Source organism: Scatophagus argus, chromosome 8, assembly GCF_020382885.2.
Source record: "Scatophagus argus isolate fScaArg1 chromosome 8, fScaArg1.pri, whole genome shotgun sequence".
Taxonomy (NCBI): Eukaryota; Metazoa; Chordata; class Actinopteri; family Scatophagidae; genus Scatophagus; species Scatophagus argus.
Window position 1 is genome coordinate 8,635,984 of NC_058500.1, and position 21,809 is coordinate 8,657,792.

Sequence of the window (21,809 nt, forward strand, 5' to 3'; positions counted from 1 at the left end):
CCGACATCTTTGAAACAAAGCCACAGATTCGCAACATTCAACACCAAATTACCTGTAGGAAATATACACATGACAAATAATTTACTCAGTAAACGTTTCAAACATAATATCATTTATGTTGTTATGAAGTATCGGTTAAGGTATGAAAACCAGTTCTACTTTAATACCAAAGGCGAGAAATAGATCCTGCTTTGTGTGGCGAATGTGTCAACCCGCGTCTGTGGCGTAACGTTACAGCAACGGTTACCCCTTTTGTTCCACCGAGTTCCTGAATTATTCCCTACATAATGAAATGATCGGGACATTGTATTGTTTTATTAAAAGATTTCACTGTCCCTACTCCTCCCGTGGTCTCTTCTGGGATTATCTAATGAATTAAAATCGATCTGCAACCCTTCCGATCTGGTGTGAGATTTCCGAAGCACGCAGTCTTGAGGAACGTGGAGTAGTAAGTGTTTATAATGTTAGCCCAGATCTGTAGCGTTAAACGGCTGGAGGCTCGTTTTGTGGAAAATTGGGTCACATTTTGGCAATTAAGGCTAATGTGATTTTGCGATCGTTTCAGTGTTACGTCTTAACCCACTGTGCCCTGATAGCACGAAGTAGTAAAGCCCTAGCGTCAGTGCAAAATAAGCATGCCTGGTTATTTTCCTGGTATCTCTCATCGTTTCAGAGCTATTTCACAGCAGAGAGGGAAAACAAATTGATCGATCGACCTTAGCTATTTCATTAAGTAATAGACCTGGGCCCATGTGTTGTAGTAGTGTGGTAACCTCATGTGATGAGACGTTTTAGTGTAATTTTGCCTCTCATTATCTGGGATTCATAGGGTGAGGTCATTGTGGAGGGAAACACTAAAAAGGCTGAATGGTCATCTTCAGTCAGGCTACAGTGTATGTAACTTTAAACCCTCTTTTGCTTATTTATTGTTATTAATTGTGCTGTGATGTTCTGTAGAGTAACACATTCATTTGTGTAGCTAACCTCTGTCCTGTGAAAACGGCTACAGTTTAGCTCACGTATTAAACTAACCTTGTTCGTGTTAGTGAACTGAATGAAACACTGAGCATCGATTCAGATGAGAAATTAACAGAAGCTAGCAATAGCCGGTTTGCAGTAGTACCTGATGGAGCGTGAATACTAGCTAACTATATTCTCTGTAGCTCTGCTGTTTGCAGAGTGAACTGGTGTTGTTTGCTAGCTGCTGTTAGCTTGCTGACTAACAGCGTCAGGGTGCAATGTTTCATTGTTTGAGGAAGCATCAGCAAAATGCTAAGGCTAACGTTAGCGGGATTACAGTACCTTAAATCATATGGTTAGCTTTGGGATTTTCAAACCAAATTTTGTCCTGTGCATTGTTGATTGAGCCAGGTTGCTTCTAACCCATGAGTTGTAAACAGTCATGAAATTAACTGTCAGCCAGACCTCGTGTTATTACGTTGTTTTTCACTGCACGTTAACCGAACATAACTGTATTTAACAAGGAAGTGAAGCAAACAAATCGAGCTACATTGCACCTGTTATCGGATAACCGAAAAATAATAATTTGTTTGCCACTGGGAATGGAGGACATGGTCACGTGACTGTAGCATAACAGGTGCTCTATGTGCAGACTGGTGTCTCAACTGCATTTCAGTGACAGTATTACATCTTACCACTGTATTGTATTATGAACACATAACATAGCTATCACAATTAAATGTGTGGAATTGATATTCCATGGTTCTTTGTTTTTCCATCTGTTAGATGTAAACTCGAACAGCATCTTGTCCCAGCAGTGGCACAATGGGGCTGGACTTTGATGTAAAGACATTCTGTCACAATCTGCGGGCCACCAAGCCCCCTTATGAGTGCCCTGTGGAGACTTGCCGCAAGGTCTACAAGAGCTACAGTGGTATTGAATATCACCTTTATCACTATGACCATGACAACCCAACTCCTGCACAGACTGTACCTCAGAAAAAGAGAAAGGGACGGCCTCCTCGCGCTTCATTGGCTGGGTCAGGGGATACGGACGATGGTGGAGGTAATGGAGGTGGAGGACCGGGACACGGGGGGAACACACCTGGTAGCCCCAACCGGTCAGAGCGCTCTCACTCCCCGGGCAGAGAGACAATGACCTATGCCCAAGCACAGCGCATGGTAGAACTGGAGATCCAGGGACGCATCCACCGCATTAGCATCTTTGAGAACATTGATGTTGTGTCAGAGGAAGACAGCGATGCAGAGGATGTGCCGCCATCTGGTACAGGTGGTAGTGGTGGAGGGGTGTGTAATGGTAGTGATGGTGGAGGCGGAGGTAGTGAGGTAGGAGGCAGCGGCAAGGACCGTGCCGATATCCCATCTTCAAACGGGGGCAAAACCACCCCAAAGTCTGGGAAGCACAAGAGTAAAGAAAAGAAGAAGGATGGCTCATCTCATCATCACAGCACTCAGTCCGGCCCTGCAGTCAAGCTCCCTGAGGCAGTGTTCAGAGAACTGGACCAAGAGAGACCTGACGCCCCTCCTCGGCCATCATCTTACTACAGGTCTGCATTGTTAATTATAATCTGGTTCATCAATAGTCACATAGCAGATGTGAGAATAAGAAGCAGGGTTATTCTTGAGTATTGAGGAAAGATTTTTTTTTTTATACAGAAAATATATACATAATAATTGTACATATGTAAAGCACACAATTACACAGTTTTGTTTACAGTTGTACATCTCACTGTTGTCGCAGTATCAGGAACTTAATTTGACTTCTGATTCTCTGTATTATTTTGTTGTTATTTCCTCTTTCTACATAAAGTTGAAGTTGGTGACAGTAATAATCCCCAGATTAATTACATTCTTTTCTACCTATTTGTATGTAATAACATAAACACGTTTTCCTTTTCTTTCCAACTCTGGTGTTCAGGTACATTGATAAGTCTGTGGAGGAGCTGGATGAGGAAGTAGAGTATGACATTGATGAGGAGGACTACATTTGGCTTGACATCATGAACGACAAGCGGCGGCGTGATGGTGTGACACCCATCCCTCAGGAGGTCTTTGAATACCTCATGGACCGCTTAGAGAAGGAGTCCTACTTTGAGAGCCACAACAAGGTACCTGAGCTTAGTAACTCAAGGAAAAACAATACAAACACTGAAACATGCATAGAATGAATCCAACTCTGATCTCACGTCATCCTCCTTTCTCCCAGGCAGACCCCAGTACCCTCATTGATGAAGACGCAGTCTGCTGCATCTGTAACGATGGAGAGTGTCAGAACAGCAATGTGATCCTGTTCTGTGACATGTGTAATCTGGCAGTACACCAAGAGTGCTATGGTGTGCCCTACATCCCAGAGGGCCAGTGGTTATGTCGTCGCTGCCTGCAGTCACCAAGTAGAGCTGTGGACTGTGCTCTCTGTCCTAACAAGGGAGGTGCTTTCAAACAGACAGATGATGCACGCTGGGCACACGTAGTGTGTGCCCTCTGGATCCCAGAGGTAAATCCACACACCACTTCATGTATTCTTGATCAGAACTACATAATCATGCAGATATTTGAGGTGCTTTGTACTATGCTGTGTTCTTCTGGGGTCCACATAGCTTAGTATTGTACTAAAAGTATTGCAATAATATTGCAATAAAGAGAGTTTTTCTGCCATTCCTCAGGTCTGCTTTGCTAACACTGTCTTCCTGGAGCCAATCGATAGTATTGAACACATTCCCCCTGCACGTTGGAAGCTCACCTGCTACATCTGCAAGCAGCGTGGTTCAGGTGCCTGCATCCAGTGTCACAAAGCCAACTGTTACACAGCCTTCCACGTCACCTGTGCCCAGCAGGCAGGACTCTATATGAAAATGGAGCCTGTCAGAGAGACTGGGGCCAATGGCACCTCTTTTAGCGTCCGCAAGACAGCTTACTGTGACATCCACACACCACCAGGATCAGCGCGACCTCTGGGGGGAGTCGGCGGGGCCAGCATGGGTTCATCTCACAGTGAAGGAGAGCTGGAGGAGGACGATGAGCCCAGCATTGGCCATGATGATGATTCCAAGGGCTGGAGCTCTGAGCGAGCCAAGAGGGCAAAGGCCAAATCCAGGCTCAAGATGAAAAGAGCAAGGAAGATCTTAGCTGAAAGGAGAGCTGCTGCACCCGTGGTGTCTGTGCCTTGCATACCTCCCCACAGGTATGGATACATTATATGTTTTACCTCTACTTTTTAAATAAAAGTTTAACTGCAACCACAGTTATCACTTTTTAGGGTGATTTAGACTACTGTGTTTTTTCATTGCCTCCCAGTCTCTGCTAGTGCTGTTCTGTCAGTCATCTGTACCTCCTGGAATGGGGGAGGCAGTCACTGTAACAATAAAGAAAGTTTTATGTATTGAGAGTGCAAGGGTCCAAATAGTCATTATTTCTCTCCAGGCTCAGCAAAATCACCAGTAACTTGACGGTGCCCAGGAAGAGCCAGTTCATGCAACGACTTCACAGCTACTGGACCTTGAAGAGGCAAAGTCGAAATGGCGTGCCTCTGCTGCGCCGCCTCCAAACCCACCTGCAGTCACAACGACATATTGATCCACTCCCACCGCAAGCTCCATCACAGTTCTCTTCGGTAACCAGTGTAATTGTTAAAAAAAATGCAGTGACTACTTTTCAGGGCGTGTTACTGTAATTAATTATTAATTAACATAGTTGTGTGACAGATTTTGGGGTTTTTGAATGTTGGTGTTGCAGAGGGACAGCGAGGAGAAACAGTCGGCGTTAAAAGAGCAGCTGAAGGCCTGGCAGAGACTGAGACACGACCTGGAGAGAGCCAGGCTACTGGTGGAACTCATCCGCAAGAGGGAAAAACTTAAGAGGGAGACGGTGAGACATGTTCGCTTTATCTCTATCACTAACAGATATCAAAACCATAACACTGGCAACAGCACACTGTTTTCCCAGCTAGCTGTATAGTACATTAGTTAATATTCAAGTATTCTCTTTGTATTAGACTTACTTTCATACAGGCAATGTAACACCATCACATCTTGTTGTGTTCAAATTTTGGGTGGTGTGGGAAGGTTAGTTCCTGCTCAGGAAATCTGATGCATTCAGCCTTTAAGAATCAGTTGCAGAAAGTCAGCTATTTTTTCCAATCTACATGAGTGCACATACACCAATCCATTTGTCAGTTAATGTGCTATGCAGGTGGGCCACCCAAATAAAATGTGTACGTAGGAAAACAACATTTCCTACTGCAGTCACATACAGTGTGAGAATCTGAATAGAATTTGCGTACATACACGGTTCTCACCCAGATTGCTCTGCGTTCATTTATTCAGTTAGCGGTTGTCCGTTGTTTAAAAAGTATGTATGTGTTCAGATAAAAGTGCAGCAGATGGCGCTGGAGATGCAGCTGACTCCCTTCCTGGTGCTTTTGAGGAGCACGCTGGAACAGTTACAGGAAAGAGACACTAACAACTTTTTCACTGAGCCGGTGCCGCTGGCAGAGGTAAATGCAAACCTCCCACAGAGGAGGTTTCCATTCTCATTATGTGTCTTCTATTTATGTCAGTGTGATTTTTGAATTCTAATCACATTTGTGTGTTTTTGTTTTTATGTTTTTATTTGTCTTCTCTCTTTATTTGTGTATAATGGATGGAAAGTACATATCACACCTTCTGTCTTGAGCTGTGTGAATTTTATTTAACTATAATGTAAAATCTGTTTATTTATATAATATGGCGTCTCAGTATTTTTGAAACTTTTTAATAACAAATTTAGAGGCATCCTTGCCAAAAATTTGTCATTTGCACTGATTCAAATTCACTGCCAGTATAAAAGGTTATTTTATATATATAGATATATATATATATATATATACACATATACATATATATGTACACTATTATAACCTGCAGGTCATGTATCTGCCTGATTTCTGCCCTCTAATGTCCAGGTGCCAGACTACCTGGACCATATTGACACTCCAATGGATTTCCAGACCATGTGGAACCAGCTGGAATCCCACCGCTACCTCACATTTGAAGCCTTTGAGGCAGACTTTGGCCTCATTGTCAACAACTGCCTCAAGTACAACGCCAAGGATACCGTCTTCTACCGTGCTGCCCTGCGCCTAAGAGAGATGGGCGGGGCCGTCATACGAACCGCCAGGCGGCAAGCAGAACGAATAGGCTTTGATTACGAGGCTGGCATGCACCTCCCCCGAGAACCGAGCCCAGAAAGTCAACGCGACCAGGAGAGAGAGCGAGAGAGGGAGCGAGAGCGGCAGAGGGAGCGAGAGCGGGAGCGGCAGAGGGAGCGGGAGCGAGAGCGGGAAAAAGACGGGCTATTTTCCTCAAACGAAGATGGTAACTAATCCTCTTTCACTTCTAGCGGGAGGTTTATTGAAGACGATATAGTATGTTGTAAAATGACACATTCTCACAATTTGGGAGCATTTGGTGGTCTCGAAGTCAGACGATTATGCAGGCTATCACACAAATATGAGTGAAATACTGGAGGGAATTTGGGTGGGAAAGAAATGTGAGTAGGATTGTAGATGGAGTGTCTAAGTGACGCAGAGTGCTTGTTTTCTTTTAGTCATTGGATGTTGGTCACAGTACATTTCTTTCAAGTGTTGAGAACTGCATCCATGTATGGAGATGTGTATGGAGTAAGATGCTGAACAGAGATACTGTATGTTGTAGAACTAAAGAGATCTTTGCCACAGTAAAGCCTCTTGACCAGTAGGTGGCGTATCACATTCATTAAGGCATTCACTTCTTTTGCTAACATATTATCAGTTTCTCTTTGCTTGTAAAAACGGTGTATGTCTCTTTACTACTACTTTATTTTAATCCTGACCTGTATCCATCTTTGTTACTGCATAAAGAGATGTGCTGGGCCTCGTCACGTTTCATTAAAGCTATTTTTGCACAGTCTTAGATTAAGTTTGATGAATCATGCAGACATGCTGAATTTAGTAAAGCATGTATCAGTGTTACACACACTAGCATAATGTTGTCATCTGTCCTGTAGCAGAGTAATTTTACGAAACATATTGTCCACCAGGAAACAGCCCACATCCTTCGCTTTGTTATTTTCTATTCATATTTGACTTCCTTCGTAATACTTGTAACTGTTCTTACTCTGAAGATGTTTACCAGGCTTTCCCTCCCTGCCCGTTACAGACTTGCTTCTGCCAGAAAACAGGAGACGACTACCACTGGAAGAGCAGCTGCATTACCTGCAGGCGCGTCTTGATGAGGTCAGCTCGGGAAAGCACAGCATTGGTCAGTCTCGTAGAGCCAAAGCACTTAGAAAGGAGATCAGCGTGATCAAGAGGAAGCTCGCTCACCAGCGGGAGGGAGGCTCTGGTATGGGTAGCCGTGAGTCTGTGGGAGTAGGATCTTCCCTCCCCCATCACCCTTCCTCTGCAGGACAGCACGATGAGGGGGGAGAAAGCAGCAGCCAGGAGATTGGTGGAAAAGGTGCATCTATGTAAAATATCATTACTGTTCGTAGTGACTCATGATTTTAAATGGAAAGTAATAAACATTTGCTTACATTTTAACCAATAAACCTCTCTCTCCCTCCAGATCTGAGTGTGTCCTCATCTGCCCTGGCTCCAGAAGTGGGCCGTCGAACATCGGTCCTTTTTTCCAAAAAGAACCAAAAAATGGCTGGACCACCCAAAAGGCCAGGTCGACCCCCCAAAAACCGGGATGCTGGCTATGGTGGAGCAGGGGTTAGCCAAAGCCCCATTGGTCCCCCTCAGCTGCCTCTGCTATCATCCGCAAGGCAGAGGAAGAGGCCCCGCAGCCCGCACAGCAGCTCCAGCTCTGACAGCGACAGTGACAACGACGACCTGCTGCCAGGTACAGCAAGCAAATGCACTGATCACCTTTAACCTGCGATTTCTGAGTCCTACACACACACACGTCACTGTCTCTCTCTCTGTTTTTCTCAGGTTTACCGACTAACGGTTTTGATGGAGGAAATCAGCCGGTAACTGAGAGCTTCCGTGTGTACAGAAATGAACCTCGTCTCCCTCGTTCCAGCTCAGATTCTGAGTCCACCACCAGTAGCAGCAGCAGTGCAGCTTCTGACAGGACCAGGTAATTAGTGCACATACATTTAGGATGTTCATCAGACAGAGCAGTGTGCCTAGTGTTCGGAAAAGCTCCTCTAACTCACAGTTTTTAGTAGTACTAATGAATCAAATGACTGTGTGTAGGGACAGTGGTAACTTGTAATGACAAACTCACTTTGCAACCACTCCTGCAGTTTTGCCCATGTTTATTAGCCTCCTTTAGCTCATGCTTTTGATTTTACAGCAAAGATTTGCAAGCAAGGTTTAGTCCCGACTCCCTCAGCAGCCATGCTTACGGCTGCTGTCGGCAGCAAAGCAGTCTCAGATGAACCCTCAGTGCAGCAGGCAGACAGAGCGCTAAACAAGGCAGTTTGTCTGTCAGCTTGTTGTGGCGTTCTTCTTTCACTGAGTCGTCAAAAAGTTGATTAATGGAAGGAAGGAAGGAAGAAATGAACACATTGCAAAATACACTCACTCACTTTCCAGTAAGTGTATCTTGTGGCTGACATCCTTGAGTCTTATCATCACTGTGGGCTTACCAGACAGCCAGCAAAGAACCCAGAAAGTTTTCGCCTGTGGCCACCGGTCACCAAGAAACAGTTTGAGCACGTATCTTCCCGTACAGCTGCAGCTCTTTGTTTTTATATTTAGTTTATGAACGTTGAAGCGAGCCATGCTAGCTGGTTCCCCGCTTTATTCCTGGCTTCGTTATGCTCAGCTAAGGCTATGAAGCGCTGATCCTCTCATTTAACTCTCAGAAAAAAAGCAAAAATGGGTATTTCCCAAAATGTCAAACTATTCCTTTTAAGTGCTTACAGATATAATGTTGCAGTAGTGCCAACCAACCACATAGTCATCTTAAGGATATTATGGCTTTTATGTTGTGGTTAATAATGTAATAATGGGGATTAATAGCACTAAACTGATACAAGTGTAAAACCACAAGAGGGTAAGCTCATCAGTCAGTATAAGAAACGCCGTGGCCTTCACCTTTTCTTACCACAGCAGTTAGTCTAGCATTAAGTGAAATGTGATAATAATAGCCGATAACCCCTGACAGACTGTAAACACCTGTAATGACGTTATATGCATCTTTACAATCCTGTCTCTCTTCTCTCTCAGCACGACCCCCTCTAAGCAGGGCAGAGGGAAGGCGTCCTTCTCCCGCTCGGCCTTCCAGGAGGACAGCAGCGAGGAGACGTCGGGCACTGAAAACGATTCCTACTCCGTCGGGGGATCACGGGGGGTTTCACATTGTAAATACGTTTTCACAGACTCAAACCCACACACACGCCTCCCATGTGTCACTGCATACACAATTAGTTTCAATTTATGTAGACAGTGAGCATTTTCTCAGAAAGATTAGAATTTAAATATAGCAACTATGAGCCTGTAACAAATCTGATATGATTGTTTATTCACTCAAGGCCTTGAGAACCAAACAATAAATTGTTAATGATATTGTTATGACCCTGGTTCTAATGCACTAATGCCTACAGTGCACTCTTTTTTCCAAAGATGCAACTTGGAGCATTTCGTGACACAAATACTTATTTTCTTGTCTGCAGCTGGCGTAGGAATTCTTATGAAACTCATGAACAGCGTAGATGCACAGATGCCAACAAAGAGGCCAATGTTTGCCACTTGAAGCATTTTATTTTCAGACCCAAATGACCAAGACTTTATTTAGCTCTCACCGAGTCTTCTTGGAGCTGGACCTTTCACATGCAGCTGTGCTGATCTGTTATAGAAACAGATAACAATTACTACATTTTTTATTCTGACACACTGCAGCAAAAAAAGGGTGTATCTCGCAACAAACTCGTACAACATTGTTGAACTAGAAGTGAGGTTGCGCTGTGATGACGACCTTCCTCTTCCTGTTTTCTTACCGTCAGTGGTGCGTGGCCGGGCCAGGGCAGGATGCTGGATGACCTCTGATGACTATTCTTCTCTGGAAGCTCTGGACCTTGTGTGGGCCAAGTGCAGAGGCTACCCTTCGTATCCTGCACTGGTGAGTCACATGAGACAACTGTTCACTTCAGCACATTCTGCAGAGCAAAGACTATACAATCTAAACCTCCCCTTGCCAATGTTTGCCTACAGATAATTGACCCAAAGATGCCGCGAGAGGGCGTATTCCACAGGGGTGTTCCAATCCCTGTCCCGCCCTTGGATGTGCTGAAACTAGGAGAGCAAATGACCCAGGAGGCCAGGGAGCACCTGTTCCTGGTCCTCTTCTTTGACAACAAGAGAACATGGTCAGTGCTCTGGGTCATTTTGTCTCATCCCTTTTGTACTCACTCATTGCATTGTCATGAATTATTTTCTCACCAACATTCTGCCATTTCTTTTTCCTAAATGATGAAGTACAGTAAAACGCAAGCAAAAACAGCCTTGTGACGTTGCTGGATGTGCGCACAAATGTAATTCTGTGGCAGTAGTTCAAAGGAAATTGCACTCACGGTATCAAAGTGCAAGGCGGCAGAACATTTAGCAAAAATAGGGCAAATGTGGTTTTAGAGAATAGAAGATGGGCGAAAAAACTGTCATATTTTAGGTCATTGTGTGCTTTGCAATCTCTTCTGTTCAAGCTTCGTTTCTAAGCTCACAGAAAAAAAACGATATTAGAAACATGGAGGACCACAGCTGGTGTCATTTTAAACTGCTTGATATGCTCCCCTTAGAGGACATTCAGTAAAGGTTACACTGCTTATTTTATCAAGTTCAACCAGCTGTTAACTCTGTCTGAATCGACGAGTCTGTGTTTGCGTGTGTGTGTGTGTGTGCGTGTGCGCATTTGTGCGTTTGTGTTTGCTTTTGATACGTGTTTTACTGTAAATTAAATGCATGCAAATGCTCGTGTGTTTCCAGGCAGTGGCTGCCGCGCTCTAAGCTGGTGCCGCTCGGGGTGGACCAGGAGCTGGACAAGGAGAAGATGCTGGAGGGCAGGAAATCCAACATCCGCAAGTCGGTACAGGTGGCCTACCACCGCGCCATGCAGCACCGCAGCAAGGTGCAGGGAGACCCGAGCAGCGAGACCAGCGACAGTGACTGAATACACACACACAAACACCCCTTATGTATTGGTCCTTGAAGGTGTCGTGGAGTATATGTTACTATCAAGAGCCCAGCCCTCCCATCACAGAACACAAGAAATAGTTCCAGTAACACAAAGTGCGAATGAAGCATCCACTATATTGGCCCCCAAGAGACACACACGCACACACACACACATGCACACTAAGCCATATTTAATCTGGCATGTAAAATATTGTATTTAAGAGAATTGAAGAAATAGTATTAATAATTATGATGGAAAAATATGCTATATTCAGAATCACCAATAAGATATTCCTTGTATGTGGTCAATATGTGTTTAATAACAAATGAGATGATGGTTTACAGACTCAAAAAAAAAATGAACATAGTATTGCACTATGATGCAAAAACGACTCTAACTCTCCCTGTCATTTTTACGGACATTCACATATGTAATTTTACATTCTGAGAAATGCATGTAGTGTACATCAAAATGCACACACTGTGGGTATGGCTGTGAATGCAAGGGGCCCCCCAGCACATCATACTCACATGCATCCCCAGCACACACACAAAAGAAAAAAAAAAAAAATAAACAGGCCTGGTGCTAATGTTGGGTCATTTGTCGGTGGAGCACAACGAGAGACCTTTTCGAGCCTGAACTGTGTACCACAAGCTTATTCTTTAGCGAAGGACTTCTTCTAATCATGGACTACTTCTAATCACTCCGGCTACACAAGACATCGTCGTGTGGTCCTTTTTCTTCTGTCACTCAGTGTTCATCACGTTGCCTGTTTTCACGGTTTTGTTAACGTGCGTCTGTGTCACGCAAGGCCGCTCATCAGTGCATAACGAGGACTAAACTGAAACAAATGATCGCCTCACTGTCTGTCTTAGTCTCAGGCTGATGGCTTTAGATTTTTTTATACATACAGATTGCATAAAGATAGAAGTTTAATAAAAAGAATTGAGTTTTTTACAAGTTCTGGGTCATGTTGTGATCACTTCCTGCTCTGTGTTTACCCTCAGTGTTCATGATTGCTGGAGGCCAGTTGTGTGAGATACCCTGGCAGGTTAACCAGCTTCTAAATCTCTTTCCCAGGAAACTGACTCATAAGTGTTTCTTATGAATAACTATTCCAATGTGTTTCTTACATTGACTCACTTTTCCTCTGTTTAGATGCAGAGTGTACTGCCAATGAGCATGACCGGTCAGGTTTTATGTTTCTTTAGAATGTTTACCTCTTCTTTAGAGTCCATGCATGTCTAAACATTCAAGTCAACTTGCTGTTTTCATCGTAAGGGTAAACACTGTTTTTCCAATTTGTTTATGAAACTGAGACTTTACACTCTTAAACATATAATATGCAGGATTTTCCCTAAAAAATAATCCAACTCAGTCATCACTTATCACTGTTGTAAAGTGTATCTGCAGAGGCCCTTCCCTTTTTTTTAGTATTTCGCTGTGTGCAGAAAATTTTCTTGGCCTGCTTGAGTGTCATTCCCTGGTTTAACAATCAGCTCTTACTGCGCTTTTAAATGGTGTGTTTACAAACGACAGTCAACAAAGGTGTGCATATCATATCTTTAAGTGTTTGCAGATCACTTCCCTGTGAGGGCGTGACAGTTCATACAGAGTTGCAAGTAGGGCTTGATCATAAGTCATCCACACTGGTTCTGCAGGTGTCTCGTATTTTATGTTATATAAAGACAGAGGTGACTTCCTGTACCCTGGCTCTACTGGTCAGACAACTTTTAAAAAAACAAACCAATATGATGTCTGTCAATATGCCTTTCAAGATTTTTGCATGCTTAATTGTGGAGCATGTCAAGTGAACCTTGCGCACTCTGTAATTGTTTTAAACGCCCACATGTTAAGGCAGTGGTTTGGTTTCAAGAATTAAACCCACCCTCCCCCCCCCTTTTTTTTTGGTCACAAAATTGCATAAATGTCATGGCCTTTTCAAGTTCAATGACAGTACATGTTACTGCCATTTTAATGACATTTCCCATAAGCTGGCTGACTGTTATCGGTTGCTATGTGAGCTAATTTGCATCTTGTGACAAATATCTATGAACAATCAGTGTGAATTTCCTCCCCAGACCAGAGCTTTTGATCATTTTTTCCACACACGATAAACATCCCCCACCCGATTGGGACGCCCACTCTGCACATCATGTGTGTCTTCGGATTTGCAACCGCAGCGACAGCCCTGCTGAGTAAAGATGGCTGAGTTTCCTGCCCTGAGAAACATTCAGAATGTGAGTGGAAACTACTGATAAGCATCAGCAGCACAGGACGTGACCTTGTGGTGTTGTGGCAACCTGTTTTTTATTTTTTTCTAACAAAGTCAAGTTTTAGCTTTTTGTTGTAACTTTAACTGTTACATCTACTGTACCCTATCTCTGTACGCACACATCACAAGATTAGCCTTCCAGTCATACATCAACCTCTTTTTTATGGGTATGTACTGTATAGACTTTCTTGTTGCTTTACTGTTATTAAATAACGCACAGGAATAGTTTTTGTCTTTATATGCATCATTATCAGCAAGTAACTAATGACTTTCAGAAAAATTAAATGGCAGTTCATCAGATATAAAGGCAAGTATTAAGTGTGACAAATTTAAAATACACAAGTGCCTACTGTATTCTCACTACGTGGTACTTACCGTCTTCAAAAAAAAGCAGTACTGAACTGATGCCCTGTTGGAAATATGGTGTTTAAAAAAAGCTCAACTTTAGTGTCACTAAATCACATAAGCTTCTTCCAGCTGAGTTCACTGAGTACTTCATGGCAAACTGTGGCCCAGATGTCCTGTAGTGAGTGAGTAGCTTTCTCTTTTCCACTCTGCCATAAAGTTCTAACTGATTAAGCACCAGGCCAACTGTTATGGTAGTTTCTCCAATCTTAGTCTCGGAAACTCATTCAGAGTTTCTCTCCGTGGCCTCTTTCAGCGGTCTCGTGTTGCTGTCACAGCTGTTCCATACCTACTCTTTCCGTCTCTTAACAACTGATTTGTCTGCGCTCCGGGATGGTGGTTTTGGTTTTGTTTGTGTGAGTTGTGCTTGGTGTTTTCCTAAATCACCTTTTTTCTCAGAGTTGCTTGAGTTTTCCTTTGATTCATCATCCAAAGTTGAACTTGCATCAGGAAGGTCCCTGATCTCCATTTCACTAATTATGTGAATTATCTGACTGTGAATCCTGCTTTTATAAATAATTACAATAAATCAAGATCACTCTGACATTAAATGATATTTCACACATATCTTCTTTGATTCAAATGTTGATAAAAACTTCCCAGGTTGGGTGATTATTTCTCTAGACGCTCTGTAATATGACTACAGGTCAAGATTTGTCTGGGTGAAAACTTTTAGTTTTGTTGCCAAAAGCAGTGATGGGTGAGGAGGAGGTAAGTATCATATTCCAAAGCGGGACCCATGAGGTTTACGAGCACCACACGCTCCTGTGGGAGTATTGTTTTCTGCGCTGGGTCACGATGGGGGCGTTGACACAGAAGAGGAGGCCTCGAAGGTAAACGGGGTCTGGATTCAGAGTTGTCGGTCGTGTCCTCTTCTCCTCCTGTTGCTGTGATGAAATGCGACCGCGGTTAGTCATACAAAAGTGTTATGCTTTTTGATTTTTGTTGTTGTTGTTTTTGTTTTTTTTAAAAAAAACAAACGCCCTCGTGGTTTAGCCGCATGCCACCGTCGCTTCCTCGGTGCCAGCAAGCCGTTGAACACGGAGGATATTAGCTACATGGCACAAACCGGCTACTCGGACCAGCGATTTAAAATAACACGGCCTTGCGATAATGCTGGGTTCTGATAATAGCAACGTTTGAACGTGTCTTAGATGTTCAAAGTGCGTCTCGGCATCGCGGTGGCATTTATTGCCGTCGTGGTGTCTCCGCTGCTGCTGGAATGTACCACAACGTGTCGGGTGAGTTCAACATAACCTTAAATACAGATTTAACCACACAAGTAAAAGTTTCAGTCCAAAACGCTGTCACCGCAACATACTGATAAATCGGCAGATACTGTTTTGATAAAGCTTCATATTTCCCTTAACTTGTTCTTGTCTTTCTCGTGTCCTTACTTAAGGTGGGAGATCCCAGCGGTAAGTTTTCTGAATAATATGGATGCACTCATCAAATTATATGCCCTAGCAGACTCCACATGTGGCTAGCTGCTGTGCCAAAGCTGTCCTCTGTCTGTCTCTGTTACAGATTATGTTGAGGGACGCTGCCCTGTGAAACTGACCTCAGTCCTGTCCCCTGACACTGGGGACAGTTGTGTCACTGTCCGCGTTTGGATGAAGGCTGATGGTAGGCTGGCAAATCACAGCTGGACTTTTGTTAGCATCTTTCATCATCTCTAAGGCTGTCGTTATCTCATGTTGGATGCCCTGGAGAAAAGTGTGTTATGCTTACCGTGTTCTTCCAGATTTCCGTAAGGCCCCGAGGATTGAGATTCACCACCAAGCCACTATTATATTGTTGAAAAGGGAAATCAAAAAAAAGGTAGCTGCCTTTGCGCCTGTTCCAGACTTTGTATGTCTGCATAATGTCATTCAAGCCAACAGTAGTAGTAGTAGTAGTAGTAATAGTAGTATGGGGAGAACAATGGTGCGATCTCTCTTTCTCAATTCTCTGTTTCGTAGTGTGGCAAGGAAAACAAAAGAGAAAACAACAAGAGGAAAGGACACGGGACCCAAGTCATTTGTGACAGGGGTGACAAGCAGCTGTTGCCACACAGCAATACCAGCTTTTCCCTGGTAAGATGGATTCTATCTGTTTTTGACTCTGACATAGTGAAGATTGTTTTATGAAGGTAATTCTGTATTTTTCTCCCCTCCGCCCACCCCAGTGTGAGCTGGTACACGATTGTGTCAAGGCTGAAGCAGAAAGTGTTGTTTCTGTGTCCTACAGCACAACATCAACCAGCTGCAATGTCACTTACACAGTACCAGGTAATATCTTTAGGGTGCTTTACCTCCCTGATTTCATTTTTCCTTTCTGCTAAACCTTTCTTTGCCTTTTTTTCATATCCTGTTCTCCCCCGATTCTTTCTCCATCGCAGCAATGTAAGAGTCTGGTGTAATAGATCCTCTGATTAAAAAAAAAAAAAAACAAATAAGTGAAATGTCTTAGCAAAGGGTCAGCGTGAGTCACCAAGACCAGAATCTGAACTCTGCTGAGGGCGGAATTGTTGCCAAATATATTAATTCATTAGGAGTTCTGATGACGGTGGTGGAGAGTGCTGTCTCACACATCTGTCCAAATCATCTCTACATGTTCAGTTTGTTCAGTGTGGACTTTTCACCCTCATTAAAACATTCAGTCGCTGCTTATGCCTGTATGACTGTGGTTGTTGTTTTCCTGAGGGGGAAAAAGCAGTCACTCTGATTTGTATCATCTCAGGATAACTTTGTTTTGATTTGTATGCCTTCTGTTTGCCCACTCACTCTCTGACTTATTGAATATTTCCATTTAATGTGTTACTCATTTTTTAATATTTTCACCTGTTAAGATGGTGATCTCCATTTTTTTTTTCTCCGCATAATTTAGATCCTACACCAGACTTTGATCTGTCTGTGAATCAGTCCTCTAAGTCCATCAGCATCACTGTGGAATCTGAACACAAAGTCCATGCCAGATGGTGTTACCAAAAAAGTCCATACGACTGCATCAGTGGGGATCATTCCTGCCAGATTACTGTAAGTATCACTGACACAGTTATCTGCATATATATAATGTATATAATGTATATAATGTACTTTTAGTTTAAAAGCAAGATTGTTTTTTTATGTGATATATTTGTATTTTCTGTTCAGATCGACCCATCTCAGTCTCGATCGGCTCTTCTTAACATCCCTCACCTGCTGCCCTGTGTCTGCGTGCAGGTACTTTCAGTCCCAGATCATTGTTGGATACAGAATAATTATATATATAACAATATTATAGTTACTGTGTTGAATCAGTCTGTTTTTCTTGACTGCGTTGACAGGTATATTACACTTACACAGATTCCCGTCGACGGACAAAGTGCCCATTTCGAAATGAAAGTCTCACAGGTGAGTGTGATGTATGAGTCATATCAGAGTCAGACTGAGAAGAAAAACATCTCGCAGGGACTTTTTGTTGTTTTACCATGATTTGTACTATGGAGAGACTCCTCCATATGTTTTAGATGTTGTTACAGTTCATCAATGAACGTGTCTCCCCATTTTTAACAGAAATGTTTGGGGTGTGATTTAAAGGTGTTAGAAGATATGGCTAACCTAATGTAGGATTCAGTGCTGTGGGACATGGTTGCACTTCTGCAGACATGCCAGATGAGGTGAAGGGCAACCTCTCCCAGTGTTGTGTTTAAGGACATTTTTTTACAGTTTTTTGTTAGTTTGTTTTTGTTTTTCTGAGAAAATCACCAACTTTAAAAAAGCTGTTTGCTGTCTGCACTTAGCCATGCAGTGCATATCATCAAAGTGGTAAGATGTACTACTGAAGGGAATGTTGTGGTGCTTACAGCACTGAAAAATGGCATTTGAAAAAAACCTTTCAGAAACAATGATCCTGGCTGTTCAAGACAAAGAAAGACTTTTCGTCCAAAAGTGACAAAATCAGCCTGCCGGCACCTCTAAATCTTACTGATTAATGCGTCAGTATTTTGTTTTTTGCTTTTGCATATCTTGTTGTGTAAAAAAAGCATGTTATCAGTGATGTGCAGGCCAAAAAACAAAACAAACAAACAAAAAAAACACTGAGACTACATTATAGTTGTGTCTTTTAACCATTTCTTCATATTTATAATTGTATGTATTTTATTTATTTTTTTCATTATTCTTAATTGGTCTAAGGACAGTAAAACTAGTCAGAATACTTGTTCTAAAGTATAGTAGACTCATCTTACCCCAGCTTGTTCCTATGAACTACTTTGCTGAATACTGAGGCAACCAGTGGAGACATTAAAAAAGAACTGTAGCCTCTGGCATGTTATCATAACATTGTGAATATTTGTGTCCTCGTTGCCTGCACAGATGTCAGCGATGTTTGGGACTCCTCCAGCGTCACACTGTATGACTCAGGTTTTGTACTGAAAACAGTGTGTCCAGCCGGCGACCTCAAGATCGCTGCCTCCCTCTGCTGGAGACAACACGAACACCTCTGCACACCCGTGCCCAACTCCACGCTGAAGGAGAAGGACGGTGGACAACACTTTGTAAGTTTTGCAGGGCTGCCTGCGCTATCAGTGATAGATTCCTGGTTTAAAGTGAATAAGGCTTTCTCAAACTCCTACTGTGTGTCTTCAACAGATATACAGCACATCCGAAGTAGACAAACACCCTCAGATGTGCGTGCAGGTAAGAATCAGCCAAACATTCTTGTGCTGAAATATGTCCAAATGCATATCTTTATAGTTGCATATTCACACAATTGAATTTCATTTTTGCAGTTTTCTCTGCAAGGCAGCTTTAATATCTCTTGCCCCTTCGATGCTGGTGAGTCAAACGTGGGAAATAAGCAAGTTTATTTTGCTTGTTGCTGTGATGAGTCTCATTTTGACTCCCCCCTGTCCTTGACCTTCACAGATATGTCCTCGTGGGAGGTGTATATCAGAACGGGCAGCAAGACTGTGTCTGTGTATCTCACTTCTACTGATCCAGCAAAGTTCTCAGCACAGCTTTGTGTTCTCAGTGAGAAGGGATGTACGCCCACGGGGGAGATCCACACAGTAACAATGGTAAGGATACGCATGCGTGTGTGAGAGCCAGAAGCTAAAGAGGACATCAAAGACGTGTTATTTCATGTTAATGTGAGTAAATATGTGACTCACCAAATCCATTTTACAGGATGGTAACATTAGTGACACAAGGATGGAAGTGCCTCTTTACTCTCTTGCTGAGCAGCCCTGCGTGCAGGTAAACTACACACTATAACTTTGAGCAAGGCTGAGTAATATGTTTTTATCAGAGTCTCTCTCCTCTCACTCTTTCATTTTGCTTCTCTACAGATGTGGCAGTCAAGTCCTTTTCTTCGTGGAAGAAGAATTCTGTGCCCAGACTGTGAGTCAAGTCAAGTTCCCACAAGCCACATGAGTGCATGAAACACAGCAAAGTAAATAAACAAGTTGACTTTTCCGTGTTTCTACAGACACGCACAACAGATGTGGCTTTTATGCTGTGGCAGTCCTGATATTTGTGGTTATGGCTGCATTGCTGGGAATTTTCATACACCGTCTAACCAAGAGTGGAGCTGCAGGTTAGTTTAGATACCTGTTCGAGTTTCATTTCAATTCAGTAATAATTGGTTGTGCCTGTCAGTGGCTGCATGTCACCAACTTTGAGTTTACATAATTTTAATACCACTAAATTAATACCACCAGCTAATTTATTTGGTGTTAGTCTCATGCCAGCTGTGCTAAATTTACAGTCTTAAATTGAATCACAATGAATTGAAATTTAGCCAGCAAATGATGAATAATGTCTTTTTTCCCCTCTCCGCTCTCTTTTCCCTGTATCTCTAGGTTGGCTCAGTATCCAGAAGCCAGTGTTGCTGGTGTGCTCATCAGAGCAGTCAGCTCATGTCTCTGCTGTTTGTGCATTAGCATCAATCCTGCAGGGGGAGCTTAGTGCCACCGTGCACCTGGTTTTATGGGCCCTAAGCTCTCAAACAAAGACTGGAGTGGGAGATCTGGGTCCACTTCCGTGGTTGTACGGGCAGTGGGAAGCCGTGCGTAAGGCTCAAGGAAAAGTGCTGATTGTTTGGAGTCCTGAAGGCAGGAGGACCTATGAGAAGTGGAGGGAGGACAGGGCAAATGTGCACAAGAATGAGAGAAAAAAGGAAGATTACAGCAAAGCTGAACCGAGTCACAAGAAGTCCGATGTAGAGATTGAGGAGATTTTTAAACTAAATGGAAGAAGACTGGGAAAATGCAAAAAAGAGAGAGCTGTGGGAAAAAAAGATAGCATTAAATTATGTGATCATAAAGACTGGTACCCCCAGAGAGAAGCCTCTACAGTGATAGAACCAGTGTTCACAGCTGCTCTGGCCTGCCTAGAGGGGGCGCTACAGAGCTGCAAAGGTCAAGGAGTGGCACTTGTTTACTTTCAAGGCCTTTGCCACAGCAGGGACATCCCAAAGGCCTTCAGAGGTGTCCCTCGGTACTGCTTGCCGCAGAATTTCAGGGGTTTAATACAGGAGCTGGGAGGAATGAAAAGACAGACAAAAACTGGTAAACCGAGCGGGCAGTGCTGGCACAGACTCCTGTCTAAAGTGCTGTCAATATGGCTGGCACGTCGGCTCGCCCAGAAACTACAAACACTGCTGCCTCATACGCAAGGAAAGAAAATGCAAGAGCCGAGTGTCACATCGTCACTGAAAATGATCTCCGATAAGACACAGAGGCTCAAGTTGCCACTGGCGGCCAGCACGGCGAGACCAAGAACTGTACAAGAGCACGAGCCTCTCCACGAGTCACCATGGAGAGCAGAGAAACTTTAATCTCAGGTTTCAAAGTGTCTGATGGCAAGAGATGTTTGTTCTGCTGGAAACGCGATACGTACATCAGACACGGGTGCTGACGTTCCATTGTAAACACCTCGACTCAACAACTGTTCATTAATTCAACACCACATGTCCAAAACGCCACGACTTGTTTGCATATTAAGAAGAGAAATACTCCAACCTGTCTGCTGCATTTAGTCCAACAGGAGCTCTTTATGTTGCTTGTGTGACTGAAGGCTCGGTAAACACCTGTCTTATCTTTGCACAGAGGATAATCACTATGAAAATCTGCTTGCAAATTATACCTCACTTTCTTCATGAATGCGTCTAATGTTTGACAGCGTTGTGTGCGCAGGTGACAAACTGTGTGACCGCTGTTGACATGAACATCCAAATTTGCATAAGATTCTCTAAACACAGATGTTGTGCCAAGACTGACCCAGGATTTCCAGGTGAAAAGAGGAATTGGCCTGTCGCGCTTCAGTGTTTTGGCAGTTAATTCACTTGATCATGTGTTTAAGTGTTTTACATGTAGACTGTTTTTCTGCCACTCTGTTATTATATATATTTACACACATACTACCTCCTAAAAGCTGAGTGTAAATCAGTGAGCTTAACTGTCTCCATAATTTGTTTATCCTGCTTCAGTGTACAGTGTTGAAGTATTAGCCTATAACACTGCCGGCATTATAAAACATTTTGGATTAAAAATGAAGAATGCTTTTATTTAAAAAGAAAAACATGTATAATGACTGAAATTACTGAAATGACAGAGTATCCACTTTTATATTGCTAAAATCTTTTTTTCCCCCCCTCAGAGTTTATTTTACAACCATTTTCTTAAATCAGTTTGTTCAAATGAGTTCCATAACTCACGTACAGTAACGAAACACTCCTTCAGTACAGACTTGCTCAACGGGATTTATAAGGAAGTGGACCTAAATCGTTACAATAAATGGAACACTGGAACGCCTAATTCCTGCCAAAAATAGCAGGTTCAACACGTCAGCAGAGCAACCAAATCGAAATAAATAAATAAATACATTTAAAAGAACTGAACTGCAGGGCTTGGGAGTGTGTTCATTGGGAAAAACATGGGAAAAAAAGCCTACATGGTTATATTTACGATCCCGTTAAATTTGCATTTTTCTGATTGCGCACTTACCTGACGAGCGCCACAGTTAACACAGGTGTCAGGGATCCCG

At 43.1% G+C, this 21,809-nt stretch overlaps 2 protein-coding genes across 3 annotated transcripts; both read left to right on the forward strand.

Moving 5' to 3' along the window:
• The first annotated feature begins 207 nt into the window (after positions 1-207).
• Positions 208-14,763, forward strand: brpf1 (bromodomain and PHD finger containing, 1). Of its 2 annotated transcripts, none has more exons than XM_046397392.1 (16): positions 208-448; positions 1,747-2,528; positions 2,900-3,089; positions 3,188-3,475; positions 3,645-4,162; positions 4,402-4,591; positions 4,714-4,845; positions 5,345-5,473; positions 5,921-6,332; positions 7,155-7,454; positions 7,563-7,841; positions 7,934-8,081; positions 9,179-9,312; positions 9,955-10,070; positions 10,163-10,317; positions 10,931-14,763. In XM_046397392.1, exons 2-16 carry the CDS (start codon positions 1,786-1,788, stop codon positions 11,112-11,114), a joined length of 3,918 nt encoding a protein of 1,305 aa, XP_046253348.1. In that variant the 5' UTR covers positions 208-448; positions 1,747-1,785; the 3' UTR covers positions 11,115-14,763. The 2 variants fall into 2 exon arrangements, with proteins under 2 accessions (XP_046253348.1, XP_046253349.1); XM_046397393.1 differs by lacking the exon at positions 208-448 and adding an exon at positions 467-893.
• Positions 14,764-14,905: 142 nt separating this feature from the next.
• Positions 14,906-21,547, forward strand: LOC124063592. The gene is made up of 17 exons (XM_046397395.1): positions 14,906-15,041; positions 15,203-15,218; positions 15,328-15,426; positions 15,545-15,621; positions 15,762-15,875; positions 15,968-16,070; positions 16,669-16,817; positions 16,935-17,003; positions 17,108-17,174; positions 18,138-18,319; positions 18,414-18,461; positions 18,554-18,599; positions 18,690-18,841; positions 18,951-19,019; positions 19,112-19,163; positions 19,252-19,359; positions 19,625-21,547. The coding sequence occupies exons 1-17, from the start codon at positions 14,955-14,957 to the stop codon at positions 20,599-20,601; spliced, it is 2,415 nt and encodes an 804-aa protein (XP_046253351.1). The 5' UTR covers positions 14,906-14,954; the 3' UTR covers positions 20,602-21,547.
• Positions 21,548-21,809: the final 262 nt, after the last annotated feature.